The 14,926-nt window shown below is 40.4% G+C and overlaps 1 protein-coding gene across 5 annotated transcripts in view; it reads left to right on the plus strand.

Annotated features, from left to right (window-relative positions):
- CCDC62 (coiled-coil domain containing 62) overlaps positions 1–14,926 on the plus strand; it is a 41,918-nt gene that overhangs the window by 11,480 nt on the left and 15,512 nt on the right. Inside the window, exons 6-10 of one of the 5 annotated variants that reach the window (XM_045777991.2) lie at positions 610–711; positions 6,502–6,590; positions 6,930–7,045; positions 8,840–9,568; positions 11,537–11,693. In XM_045777991.2, the coding sequence (XP_045633947.1) occupies positions 610–711; positions 6,502–6,590; positions 6,930–7,045; positions 8,840–9,568; positions 11,537–11,693 (1,193 nt within the window). The remainder of the gene's footprint in view (positions 1–609; positions 712–6,501; positions 6,591–6,929; positions 7,046–8,839; positions 9,569–11,536; positions 11,694–14,926) is intronic. The other 4 variants (XM_087857411.1, XM_087857412.1, XM_045778002.2 and 1 more) reach the window with 4 other exon arrangements.

The following is a 14,926-nucleotide window of genomic DNA, read 5'->3' on the forward strand; positions in this document are numbered from 1 at the left end:
AGCAAAATTTTTACCTTTTTTTTTTTTTTTTAAGATTTTATTTATTTGTCAGAGAGAGAGAGAGAGCACAAGCAGGGGGAACAGTAGGCTGAAGGAGAAGCAGACTCCCTGCAGAGCAAGGAGCCCGATGTGGGACTTTATCCCAAGACCCTGGAATCATGACCTGAGCTGAAGGCAGGCGCTTAACTGACTGAGCCACCCACGCGTCCCACAGGTTTTTTACTTTAAAAGATTGCCCTGGGTGCCTGGCTAGCTGAGTTGGAAGAGCACGTGACTCTTGATCTTGGGGTTTTGGGTTTGAGCCTCACATTGGGGGTTGAGTTTACTTAAAAAAAAAAAAAAAAAAAAGCCCCGATTGCTCTGTGGGCAATAGGCTGTAATAGGAGAGGCATGGTTTGAGCAGAGAGACCAGTCAGGGATCGGGAGGCCTGACAAGGTCATTGCTAGGGATGCAGTGAGGTTTAGATACGAGACATAGGTTGGCTGCAGCTCCAGCAGGACTTCATGTTAATTGGAAAGGGTGCTGAGGGCATGAGAGGTACTCACAGTGTATATTCTTCTAGGAAGTAGTATTTATTCAAGGACTTTTGTTTTCTTCTATTTGTGAAGAGGATCTAAATGAAAAGACAACAGAAAATAATGAACAACGAGAAGAGATCATTCGCCTCAAGCAAGAGAAAAGTTGCCTGCATGATGAATTGGTTTTTACTGGTAAAAATAGATACTTAATTTTAAGTGATTGAATAGTTCTGTGTTTGTAGCCTAAACTTTCTGTGGTACAACTATGACAGATTAAAGAAATTACACCTCTCTCAAAATAGCAACTTTTTAAATATGCTTGGAGGGACCAAGCAAGGAATATTAAAGTTGCTATCGTGCCTCCCAGTTAACCCTGTTTCCTCTTCTATAAAATGAGCTACCTTCCCTCTCTTCTAGCTTGAGTGCATAACTACACTTCTCACTAAAAACATAATACGTGTGCTTAAAAATCCATTAAGAAAGGATCTTATGAATTGAAGAAGGATGTTTATACTTTTGCAAATACTAGGTAAAAATTAGTAATTCAACAATTTTCCGGTTTTGCAAATAGATCACCTGTGATCACAGTTGGAAAAATGCACATGTGTTTTGTTCTATCAGCGTGAACCTGAAGTTATCATGTTAAGAATGAATTTTTCATGATTAAAAATAGCAAATTTCTCAGTAGTTTGCATTAGGCCCCCTCCAGATAAACATAAAAATTGCATTCCATCTCCCTAGCCACATTCTCCCACACTGTCTCCTACACACCCCACTAGTTTCCACTAGTTCAGACCGCTCCCTCTCCACTCCCAGTTGAGAACCACTGATGTATAGATCTTTTTTTTTTTTTTAAGATTTTGTTTATTTACTTATTTTAGAGAGAGAGAGAGTGCACAAGTAGGCAGAGCAGCAGGTAGAGGGAGAGGGAGAAGCAGGCTCCCCAATGAGCAGGGAGCCCGATGTGGGGCTCAATCCCAGGACCGTGAAATCACGACCTGAGCCAAAGGCAGCCGCTTAATCAACTGAGCCACCCAGGTGCCCCCGATGTATAGATCTTTTTTTTTTTTTAAGATTTTATTTATTTATTTGACAGAGAGAGACAGCCAACGAGAGGGAACACAAGCAGGGGGAGTGGGAGAGGAAGAAGCAGGTTCCCAGCAGAGGAGCCTGATGCGGGTCTCGATCTCAGAACGCCGGGATCACGCCCTTAGCCGAAGGCAGACGCTAATGACTGCGCCACCCAGGCGCCCCATAGATCTTATCTCTGTCCCTACCAGCCAGATTTTATTAGGCTTTGTATTTAGTATGAGGAAAATCATAGATTTGGAGGTGAAGTTCCAAACAGAATTAAATTGGCATTTTTGGGGTCTAGTTTTATAGACCCTCAGTGCCCTTCCTTCTAGGAAGAGAACACATTTCTATAAAGCGCAAAATGGATTATTTTTTTTTTTTTTTAAAGATTTTATTTATTTATTTAACAGAGAGAGACAGCCAGCGAGAGAGGGAACACAAGTAGGGGGAGTGGGAGAGGAAGAAGCAGGCTCCCAGCAGAGGAGCCTGATGTGGGGCTCGATCCCATAACGCCGGGATCACGCCCTGAGCTGAAGGCAGACGCTTAACGACTGAGCCACCCAGGCGCCCCATGAGCCACCCAGGCGCCCCGCAAAATGGATTATTAACATTTTTTCACAGAATGGAATTCTTAATTTTCGTGTCATGTGATAAGGATGGGGGGAAATGCAGTTTTCTACCATTAGAGGTCACTGTTTCTGTTATTTCTAGGATTGCGGTCTCAAAAAGTTAATCTAGTAATAAAAATACATGTAAATATATGTTAAGATATATATGTGTATTTGTAGCTTTACAGTTGATTTACAAACAATCTTTGGATCAACTTTTGTGTGTCAGGAACTCTGTTAGTTGCTAAGAAGCTCCTAGGCCCACAGAAAATCTAGTACTATGCAGATGTTATGAAGACAATGCTGTGGGAAGTCAGAGGAAGGAAAACATTTACAGGCTATTTTAACAGTCTCCCTCTGTTTTGATTTGGCAATTTTTACTCAGATCCTATTACATATTGCTAGGTAAAGTATATGGAATTTGTTAAATAATGCTATAATAAATCCATTTTGTGGGGTGCCAGGGTGGCTCAATCAGTTAAACATCTGCCTTCGGCTCAGGTTATGATCCTGGGGTTCTGAGGGAGCCTGCTTCTCCCTCTCCCTCTCCCTGCCACTCCCCCTGCTTGTGGTCACGCGTGCTCTCTCTCTGTCAAATAAATAAATAAAATCTTAAAAAAAAAAAAATCCAGGGGTGCCTGGGTGGCTCAGTTGGTTAAACCTCTGCCTTCGGCTCAGGTTGTGATCCTAGAGTCCCGGGATTGAGTCCTGCATCAGGCTCCCTGCAGGGAGCCTGCTTCTCCCTCTCCCACTCCCCCAACTTGTGCTCTCTCTCTCTCTTTAATCAATAAATAAAATCTTAAAAAAAAATCCATTTTGTGAAATATTTTATCATTTCCTAAGCTGATTTTTTTAAATTTAAGATTTATTTATTTGAGAGAGAGAGAGAGAGCACAAGTGCACAAGTCAGGGGAGGGGCAGAGGGAGAGAATCTTCAAGGAGACTCCCTGTTGGGCGGAGCCCCATGCAGGGATCGACCCACAACCCATAATACCATGACGTGAGCTGAAACTGAGAGTTGGACGCTTAACCAACTGAGCCACCCAGGCGCCCCATAAGCTGATTTCTTAAACACCTTTTGTATTCATACCACTGTCTCAAAACAATTTTTGTATGTTTAAATTATAAAAGTGAATTAGGCCTAAAAATAATTTTATTTTATTCATTTATTTTTTTAAAGATTTTATTTATTTGTCAGAGAAAGAGAGAGACAGAGAGTGAGCACAAGCAGGGGGAGAGGCAGGCAGAGGGAGAAGCAGGCTCCCGCTGAGCAGGGAGCCCAATGTGGGACTCAATCCCAGGACCCCGGATCATGACCCGAGCCAAATGCAGCCACTTGACTGACTGAGCCACCCAGGCGTCCCAAGCCTAAAAATAATTTTAAAAGGCTTAACATGATAATATGCTGTCAGGTGCTCTGGCTAAAAATGTACACGTTTTATTTGAAGCTGGAAGATGTCTTAAAAATATACTTTTCTGTTAACTTCAAAACTTTTTTCCTCTCATTGAAGATGAAGTTCTTCACATAAGCTTAGAGACATGTTTCATTTGTTTGTACATAACTGCTTATAAGAAGTTTGCAAATAAAGTGAGGATACCAGTTCACATTTCTGGGGTCCTGGTAGTCCTATAAATGAGGCCCCATGGGATTAAGTGATTGCCTCAGTTCTCCCAAGCAGTAGGAGGCAGAGCCTTGGCCAGAATGTGGTGGCTGCAGACCTCCAGACCCTTTCCCCCTGTGCTGGCTTGTTTAGGCTGCTTGCTCAGGCAGCGATCAGTGAAGTCCAATACCTTTTTGTTTTCTGTGACCACTTTGAAAATCGGTGGACCCACTCCGCTTTGATCTCTCTGCTAAACCCAGCCATGTACAAAAGTATCTCATCTAGGAAAACATTTATATTTACAGTGGAGTTGCCTCTTATGCAATAATGGATTATTCTAAAGTCAGAGATTAAGGCAAAACTCCGATATATTTAAAATTACCCTTGAGGGATACCTGGCTGGCTCGGTGGGTGGAGCATATGACTCTTGATCTCGGGGTCTTGAGTTTGAGCCCCACGTTGGGTGTAGAGATTACTTTAAATCTGTAAAAAATAATAAAATTATCCTTGAACTCCAAATAAAGTAGTTGGCTTTTGTTTAGGGGCCATAACTGTATTCGAAACAAGTATCTCTGAACACTAGGATTTGCACAGTGCTGTTAATACAAGAGGGAGGTGGAACTAAGACCAGGAAAGAGTCACAGATGCCTTGTGGGCATTACTTCTACTGTTAAAGTAGCTGTGATTCCTTTTATTATTATTTTTTCTTTGTGCTTATGATTGAATTCATAAGCTAAATGCAACTCTGCATAAATAATGCAAATCCATTATGTTTATATGCATTCATTATGGTATTGACTCATGTAATGCAAAGAAATAAATTCACAATTGAATAGAAAAAATGTAGTAGTTTAAACCTGGCCACATGGCTTTCACTGTGCTTCTCTTCATTTTTTCGATTTTGTGGATAAGGATTACCTCTGAAAGTGAGGTGATATTACAGACCCCATCGGAAGGGCTGAGCATGAACCGTGTTGGGGGAGGGGGTGCTGTGCACAGAGCCCCGTCACTCTTTCCTCTGCCTGGCCTCCTGACCATGGGCAAGCACTGCAGAACAGTGGTCTCATGGAGTTGCAGTCTATAGCAGAGCACATGCCTTTCTATAGCAGAGCACATGCCTTTGTCCTTAAATAGTGACAATAAAATTTTTTTATCCTTTTTCACCCATGAGAAAAATGACATGTAAAAACAAGTGTTTTTGGAAAGAACCATAGATATGTTATAAATTTTTATTTAGATTGCATCACATTTACTTAAAATTGATGTAGAGGGTTATTTTTTACATTTAGCTTGAACTTCTTACAAAGATACTGATTTTTTTCTTAAGTGAAGCATTTATTGTTGATTTCTCACTTCTGTGTGAATCACTTTATTTCTCCTTAAGCATAATATTACTGTTTTTTTTTCTGGTATTAGCCCTTGTACAGCACTTTAGATTCTTTCCTTCCTGTGGGTTCTCATTTACCAAGTTCTGAAACTGTTTTTAGAATATGGCTTTCTCAGGGTACCTGGGTGGCTCAGTTGTTAAGCATCTGCCTTTGGCTCAGGGTATGATCCTGGGCTTCTGGGATCGAGCCCTACATTGGGCTCCTCCACTGGGAGCCTGCTTCTTCCACTCCCACTCCCCCTGCTTGTGTTCCCTCTCCTGCTGGCTGTCTCTCTCTCTCTCTCTGTTTTTTTTTTTTTTTTTAAGATTTTATGTATTTATTTGACAGAGAGAGAGACAGCCAATGAGAGAGGGAACACAAGCAGGGGGAGTGGGAGAGGAAGAAGCAGGCTCCCAGCAGAGGAGCCTAATGCGGCTCGATCCCAGAATGCTGGGATCACGCCCTGAGCCTAAGGCAGGCGCTCAATGACTGAGCCACCCAGGCGCCCCTCTTTGCTCTCTTTTTGAACTGAGAAAAATTGACTGTATAACTATGTGTATTCAAGAGAACTCGGAATTTTAATTACCTATCAGGTGAAGAGTTTTCAAGAAATAGGAAGTCTTTAAAGGAGTGCTGGGCAAGGTTTTTTTTGTCCTTTGTAATGCTCATTTTTTTCTGTCGATAGAGATAATATGTTGTTTGGGTTTTTATAAAGAAAATGCATTCATAAGTTATTCATGTAATGTGAAAAAAATTAAAAATTAAAGTAATATGTATTTTATCATGCCCCCCCTTAAAAAAAGAGAGGAAATAATTGTCATTAATCCTTTCATCCAAAAAAAGCTTCTTTTAATACTTAGGTGTATTTGCTCTCAGACTTTTCCTGTGTGTTTGTGTATACAAACATACAGTGTGATTTAATCATACAGTTGATACAATTCTGAATCTTTTTTTTTTAAGATTTTATTTATTTATGAGAGACAGAGAGAGAGAGGGAGGCAGAGGGAGAGGGAGAAGCAGGCTCCCCACTGAGCAGAGAGCCCAATGTGGATCATGACCTGAGCCAAAGGCAGAGGCTTAACCGCCTGAGCCACCCAGGTGCCTCTCTGAATCATTTTTTTGACTCAGCATTATATTGTGAAAATTTTCAAATTTGGTGAAAGATCTAGTCAGAATCATAGAATAAAGCTCTTCCCAGCCGTGCATTTTGCAAATTTTAAGTTCAGGAACAAGGGGAAAACAAGTTACTGGAACGTTAAATTTTTGGAAATGAAGAGGTTTGTGTGGATATGGCTGATGAAAAATATTTTAATAATATTTGTTCTTAAATAGCAGAGAGAGAAAAAAGGAAAGATGAGTTACTTGATATTGCAAAGTCAAAGCAAGAACGTACCAATGCAGAACTGCATAATCTCAGACAGGTATGTCCCCAGTTACACTGTTCTTACTATTTGGGAAGCATTTATAAACAAACATCAAGTTAGGAAAGGAGTGTGTCTGTTGATTTTTTTTATGGTGCTTTGGAATCCTAACCACATTAAAGGTATATCATAGTTAGCATAGCCGATAAGGTCTTGCTTATGGTAATGGAAAGTTTGGAAACCAGTTACACTAACAAATCTGAGTGCTAACATAGGAAAAATAAAAACAAACGTATTTAGCATATTTCTCTATCACTGTCTGATCTGTTTTAGCATTTGCATGTTGGCTCAGTATAGTTTTGTTGTCACATCTTATTGATTTATCAATATCTACGGCAGATTTATGTAAAACAACAGAGTGATCTGCAATTTCTTAATTTTAATGTGGAAAATTCTCAGGAATTAATACAGATATATGACTCAAAGATGGAGGAATCAAAGGTTCTGGAGTCCAGGTAATCTTAGCAAGATGCTGTTAGTATGATCTTGTATTTTATTTTATCTTTCAGTCTATTCATTAAGTACTTACTATGGGCCGGTGTCTACTATCATTCCCTATATGGTAGGGAATCAATATATATGAACTAGTAATTGTCATTATAATCCTGGGTTGTAATGAGACCTGACCTTAGAATTTTAGGCCTGATCCTGATTTAGCCACTCGATAAAAGAAATTCATTAGCCTTATTTATGTGTCTGTTGTGTACAAGGCTTTGAGCTCAAGTAGAAACCACAGAGGTTGACTCATTTACTCTTTCATGTAGACTCAGAGTTTAGTGGTTAGCATTCATTGGGCTGGGAATGGGGAAAATAAAGATACATAGGACATGGTACTTGCCTAAGAGAAGTAACACCAATGAATGTATAAATAACTGTAGTAGGAGTTCAGCTAGCTGAGGCCGATCTCTGCTTTTAGCTGGGTTTTCCTTGTTAATAGAAGGAGACACCTTTTCTTACCTATAATAAGCAGTGTGTGAACTAAATTGGTTTCTGTAAAGTTAAAATACAAATACATGAGGTGTGGTTTAATTTAATAGGCATATAACTGTCCCACAGTTAAATTTAGTCTACTTTTCCAAGCAGAAGTGTGACAGACATGAATGGGAGCAGGAATTAGGGAGGTTCCCAGCCACTAGGTGTGACCGTGTAACTACGAAGGCTGGCTGCCAGCAGCTCCTTTGCCTGGTGGTTAGTAGTTGCCGAGCCGTCGGAAGGAGCAGCTGTTGCTACAGAGTGGCTGCTCTGCTTTTCCTTCCAGGCCTTCTGCGGGGGGTGTTACACTCTTGCCTTGGGCCCTGGCCGCTGCCGCTGCTGGAGTACACCGCACTGGCCCACCGTGCTCTCATCGGCAGAAGCCCCCACCACATTGGCTCTTCCCTTTTCTATACTTCATTGCCCCTGGGAGGCTCTTGGGCTAGATGAGTGAAATTGTTCTTTAAGAGTGTAAAATGGCCTGTCCCCTTCCAGAAGGTAGGGGGTGAGTTTCCTGAGGGCTCAGAACTCTCCAGATCCGAATACCTGAATACAGGGGACATGAAGACAGTTTATGAAAAGGTTGATCACGTTTGTATATATTCTTAATTTTTATTTTATGCACACCTGTCATTCTTACTTAAGACCATGTGAATATCCAGCAGATAACTGGGAGGGTGAATACAGTATGGTAGGTGCATTTGGCACTTTCCAATGCGTCTCTGTCCCTTGAATCTCTGTCCCCTTTCAGTCCTGGCTTTCACCTCTGTTTGCCGTGAAACTAACAGAATTAGGAAGAGAAATAACAGATCAATCAACAAGTATTTACAGAACACTTAATGTTTGTGTAAGGCTGTCCTAAAGTGCCAGGAGGGTTGAAAATGCTTCTGCATATTAAGAAACTTAGGAGTCTATTGAAAAGACAGGAAATATGCATGAAAGTTAGTGAACAATATAGTTATAATGGGAAGTTTGCTGCGTTATTAAGTAGTTGATACACACAGTAAAAGGAGGACTGCGGTATCCGCAGTAAGCACGGTGGGAGGTGAGGATAGAAAGGGGAAAGTGGGCGTTCGGGCTTGCTGATCAGAGAGACTTCCTTGAAGTCAGGTTGAAATCAGGCTCTGAAGAAAGAATACACGTTCTCCCTTATGTTCTCATTTCGGACAAATGAGTCTTAATAGGATTTAGCTCAATGAATGAGGTTTGGGTGAAATATTTAGAGTGACAGTATTAAGTGTATGTTATAACTTCGGTGTTTTATAATGCCGCCATAGCAGAGACATGCGTTTGTCGGACCTTGAGAATCACCGCCCAAAAGTCGATATTAAGAGGGAGAAAAATCTGAAGTCATTGGTTAAAGATCCAAAATTTGAGACCACGTTGATTCAGCAAAATTGGTCAGACAGGAGCCCATGTGATGTGTGCAAAGAGAAGAAACGACAGGGTAGTACTTCATTTGGGGAAAGAAGTGTAATTGCTATCTCATCTCTGTTTACAAAAGACTTACTGGAGAAGCAAAAGTCTTGGTCTCAGGGAGGAAAAATGCAGATCGAACCGGAAAACAAAAGTACATTGTCCAAGATCCACGCAAAGTCACCAAAAGGTAATGGGATCGGGATTCAGAATGAAGAGAAACAACTCTCTGAAACATCCACGTCGTTATCTGATGAGAAACAGTGGCATGATGTCAATGTGTACCTGGGCCTGGCCAGCTGTTCCGGGTCCAGACAACCAGAAAAGCTGGATGTTGAAAGTCAAGATGATGTAGAAAGGTCCGGACTCTCCTGTTGCCATAAAAATGAAACCTGTCTGGGGGAGAGTGACATGTATGAATCCAAGTGCTGCCACCCGAGTAACTTCATCATTGAAGCCCCAGGCCACGTGTCTGACGTGGAGTGGATGAGCATTTTCAAGCCTTCTAAAGTGCAGAGAATTGTTCGCCACAAATGTGTGTGTACTTGTTCAGAAAGTGCCGGTGGAAGGAAATACAACTCCGCCACGAGGTTAGTGATGTTTCCTACTGCTCAACACCACTGCTGGGGAGTGGAGGGGGCTGCGGTAGCCACGGCGTGCTCACTGCTCAACGGAGAGCAGTGTTGCAAACCCAAGTCGTGTGTGAGGCAGACCCATCACTCTCTTCATCAGCACGTAGGCTGTTGAGTTTCCGATTGTGCAGAGACCGTTTAGATTCCCATGAAGAGTTTGTACCTAGGACAGCTTCTGAGGCAAAGGTTTTGTTTGAAAACAAAACCAGTTGTCATGAGTTGGGCAAATATGTTTTTTAAAAAAACTAATGGTGGGGTCACTTTACAGAGTAGAATGCTGCCCTGGGGCATTCCTCACCCTTGGATCCAGTGTGAATTGATAAGCTGTCTATGCAGAGATCACATTCTCTAGACCCCAGATAAGAATTTTGCCGGCCACCTCCCCCGCTGCCCCCCCATTGGCGTATTTACATATCCAACTGCTTCTGCCTTTCTGCTCACTTTACATGTCCCAAACTTTCTTCTTTTTTAAAATCATGCAAGAAAAAGAATATTTGTATGTAACAAGCTGGTAAAAGTTAATAGTTTTTTTAAGAAAAGAAAATGGATTCCTTATTAGCATACGCTGCGTTATTCAGGCTCGTCTTAATGTTAGAATTGCTGACTCTTGTGGTTGAGGGGCGCTATAGTAATGTCTGCTATTTTTAAATAAAACCTAGCTCTTCCATCTTAAATTACAGAAAGGACAAAGTTGCTATATCGAGAGCCTTATTTTATCATCACACTGACTTCCCTAGGACTTTATGATAAAAATTTCTTTGTATTATTTTCATTATTTGTATTTTTCTTTGGGCCTTTGAAAAGCCCGAGTCATTTAAAAATCATACAGATAGTTCTTCTGTCAGTTGTGAAATTAAAAAAATGATTGTTCCACTAAATGTTATCTATTCATATTTGTTTTTTAAAGATTTTCTTTAAATAATTGCAAGTATCAGGAGGACAAAACTGCACATTTTTCACTACTGAACAAAGAACGTGCATATATTAAGGGAAAAGTTTATGTTAGTTTTAAGAGCATGGTGGACATATATTAAATTTAACATATGAAAGAAATTTAAATTTGGAGTTTTGTTTGACCTCCCTGGCTTGAAATAATCCAGATGACCTGTGCCTGCCAGCAGAGGCACATGCCGAGACATCACATGACAAGTATGTGATTAAATAGGAAAGATAATTGTGTTTTCCTAGTTTTCCTTTGATTATAAGAACTTGCTGTGTACCTGTTCTATTATCAGACTGAAATGCTCACATTTGCACCACCATTCCATTTGACAGATAGGGGTTTAGCTGTAGAGGGAGAAGCGGCGGCAGCCTGTTCTCCAGTTCCAGGGAACATGGGAGGAAGAGGCTCCAAGCGCCTCTGGTCTGCTGCAGAACAGCTTTTGTGGCTCACTCCTCTCTGAGCCACACTTTTAAGAACATACCCAGAAGCTCGGCTGCATGTGTCTCTTCTCTGATACTGAGGACCTATAGAAGAATTAATAGCCGACAGTGCTATTCTACTTTCACAAAAGGACTTTTAAAAACCACTAACAAAAATCAACTTCGCAACCAAAAACCCAAAATTTTCACAAGTGTAACCTGTGTTAATTTTTTTCCCCCTCCCTTTTGGATGCTCCTGTCCCTTGAACCTTCTTTTTTGTTTTCTTGTTTTTGGAAGGGGGAGGGAAATTATTCTGTTGTTAATCCTTCAACTAAGAATTCTGATTTAATTCTTAGTGCAGAGCGTATGCATTAACTTATAATATTCTACTCAAGTATTCTATTCAAATCTATAATGTTCTACTCGAACTTGAGCTTCTTCATTAAAAAGAAAAACAGCTTTTTTTTTTGTCTTGTTGAGATGCTTTTAAGTATAAGAGTATTGTTGATATATGTTTGATATTATTTTAAGATGTCTGTTTGTTTGGTTTTTATTATTTATAGTGAGCTAATTGCCATCCAGCATTCCCACTGTTTGGGTTCTTCAAAATCTGCCACAAGAGAGGATGAGAAATTAATAGAGACAGAGCCCTCTTCTGATACAAAGAACTCACCTAAGATTTTGTTACTCAACAAAGAGGCACCATTGTCCAGTGACAAGGTTTGTATTTTGCTTAGAAATACCCCGTTTATTCAAGCAAAACTTCTCCCCACCGTACTTTGAATTCTTCTGTAGTATGGCTTTTAATGTGCTTAATTTTGGTCATTCTTCAGTTTTGTTTTGTTTTTCTAATTGTGGAATTTTAATGATATCGTTTAACCAAAGTCAGAGTTTCCTTAAAATATTATCCTAAAGAGATTAAGTCTAGTTAAAATGTCCCTCAGGCCCTCCAGGTGATTGGTAGATACACGCACACACACATATATATTTATTTATGTACAGAAGATTTTATTTATTTGTCAGAGAGAGAGAAAAAACAAGCAGGGGCAGTGGCAGGCAGAGGGAGAAGCAGGCTCCCCGCTGAACAAGGAGCCCATTGCGGGGCTTGATCCCAGGACCCTGGGATTATGACCTGAGCCGAAGGCAGATGCTTAACTGACTGAGGCACCCAGGTGTCTCACACACATATGTTTTAAACGTAACAAAAAACGAAGGCTATAACAAGCAATATACACAAATTTAACATGTTTACATTTTGCCATGTTGGCTTTAGTTTTTTTGTTTGAGAAGTAAAATGTTACAGATAAAGTGCGAATCCCATGTACTGTCCTCTCCATGCCCCATCCCCCCACCAGTTAATCGCTATCCTGAAGTTGCATTTATGCTTGTTCTTTTACTACATAAAAACATATTTAACCACTACATAATGTTTTGTGTTTAAAATGTACACAAATGGGGGCACCTGGGTGGCTCAGTCAGTTAAGCATCCCACTCTTGATTTCAGCTCAGGTCGTGATCTCGGGGACCTGGAATTGAGCCCCGCACTCAGCGGGAGTCTGCTTGAGATTCTTTCCTTCTGCCCTTCCCCCGGCTCTTGGCACACTCATGTGTGTGCTCTCTCTCAAACAAATAAATAAATAAAATTTAAAAAATAAAATAAGGGCGCCTGGGTGGCTCAGTCAATGAAGCATCTGCCTTTGGCTCAGGTCATGATCTCAGGGTCCTGGCATCGAGTCCCACATCATCAGGCTCCCTGCTCAGTAGGAAGCCTGACTCTCCCTCTCCCTCTGTTGCTCCCTCTGCTTGTGCTCTCTTGCTCTGTCAAATAAATAAATAAAATCTTTAAAAATAAAATAAAATGTACATAAATGGTAAAATACTGTCTCTATCCGTTCACAATGTGATTTTTTCCCAGCTTTGTGAATATTTTGTGACATTTACCCATGCCGATGCTTGAAGACTTAGTCTCTTCATTTTGATTGTCGATTGATGTGTAGTCCATTGATTTGAATAAACCAGTTTGTTCACACCCCTCCTGATGGTCAGTGAGGTTGTTACTACATAGTCTCTATTATGGATGAGCCAGTCAGTACCTTCACCATAAACGGGATCTTCATTGCAGCTCTTTCACAGAGAAAATAAGTTCTTCAAGTGAACCTAATTCCTGTTGGTGTTATTTGGGGGAAGATAATGGGCTTTGAAACTGATCTGAATTCAAATCCTTGTTTTGCTTTGTCTTAGCTCTATGACCTGGGTAAAATTCTTTACTTTCTTTGAGCCTCAATTTCTTATGTGCAAATATGCAATAATAACATTACAGTTGCTTGGTCTAAATGTGATACTACAGGGCCTGGCTCCAAACAGGTATCTAATGAGTATTAGTTCTCTTTGTTGAAAGTAGATTCTACCAAGTGTTGACCGGAATCTGGAGCAACACAGACTTTTGTTCACTGGTAGTGGGGCAAGTCATTTGGGAAAACACTTTGGTAGTTTCCTAAAAAGTTAAATATACACCTACCATATGACCCAGCTATTCCACGTCTAGAGAAATGGAAACATGTCCACACAGGGACTTGCATGTGAATATTTAAGCAGCTTTATTTGTATTAGCTGGAAAACTAGAAACAACCCAAATACACATCAGTAGGTAAAGAGACAAACTGTGGTGTATCCATGCAATGGAGTACTTCTCAGGAATAAAAAGGAATAAACTACTTATACGTACGTAACATGGGTGACTCGCAAGATAATTATACTGAATGAAAGATGCCAGACAGACTAAAGTATGAACGTGTTTGTATAAAATTCCAGAAAATGCAGACTAATCTCTGGTGACAGAAAACAGATCAGTGTTTCCTGGGAATGAGAGGAGGGACTCAGAGGCAGGAATTCCAAAGGAGCATAGATTTGATGAACAGGATCCCTGTTCATTATGGGTATGGTTTCAGGTATCAGCTACTATCTTTTTAGCTCTCGTGAGACCTTTTTTCAATGTTTGTACCCATTTTTCTGAGACCATATATGACATTGCATATGCTTACGCTGTCCATGTATACGTATATATTTAGGGGTGTGTGTGTGTGTGTGTGTGTGTGCACGTGTGCACACACAGGTATCTTCTAGATCCAGGTCAGTCATGATCATCTTTGTTCTTGGAAAATTAGAATTAACTTTTTTTTTTTTTTTGAGCCAATGCGAGGCTTGAACTTGCAACCCCAAGATCAAGACCTTAGCCGAGATCAAGAGTCAGATGCTTAACTGACTGAGCCACCCAGGTGCCCCTAAAATTAACCTTCCTTAAATTTATTTTTTTAAAGATTTTATTTATTTGAGAGAGAGAGAGAGTGAGAGAAGGAGCAGAGGCAGAGGGAGAAACAGACTCCCTGCTGAGCAGAGAGCCTGACATGGGGCTCAATCCCAGGACTCGAGGATCATGACCTGAACCAAAGGCAGACACTTAACCGACTGAGCCACACAGGCGCCCAGAATTAACTTTCCTTAATGAAAAAATTAGTCTATGTACTTTTGAGAGTGGTTGTCAGGCTAAAACTTCAGATCCCAAAGTTGAAAACTGAACAAGAACAAACTAAGGCAAATATCCACATATTTTAAAAAGCTTACAGGGCTTTCATGTTAAAGCTACATTTTACAAGTATTTTGGCTAATACTAATTAGCATGCTAATTATGGCTTTAAAAAGTTGATTTAGGAGAGCTAAACAATGCCTAGGATTCTTTTTTTTTTTTTTTTTTGGTAAGATTTTATCTTAACTCTTTCCACCCAGCGTAGTGCTCAAACTCACAACCCCAAGATCAAGAGTCACGTGCTGTACCTACTGAGGCAGCCAGGCACTCTAGCCTATAATTCTTTTTAGCATGTGGATGTTACTTAATTAGTTGTAAGGTCTGTTAAAATCAAATTATTAGCCAAGTAGGTCCTTTTTTTTTTTAAAGA

Source organism: Ursus americanus, chromosome 30, assembly GCF_024610735.1.
Source record: "Ursus americanus isolate L20-20 chromosome 30, mUrsAme1.1.p, whole genome shotgun sequence".
NCBI classification, from domain to species: Eukaryota; Metazoa; Chordata; class Mammalia; order Carnivora; family Ursidae; genus Ursus; species Ursus americanus.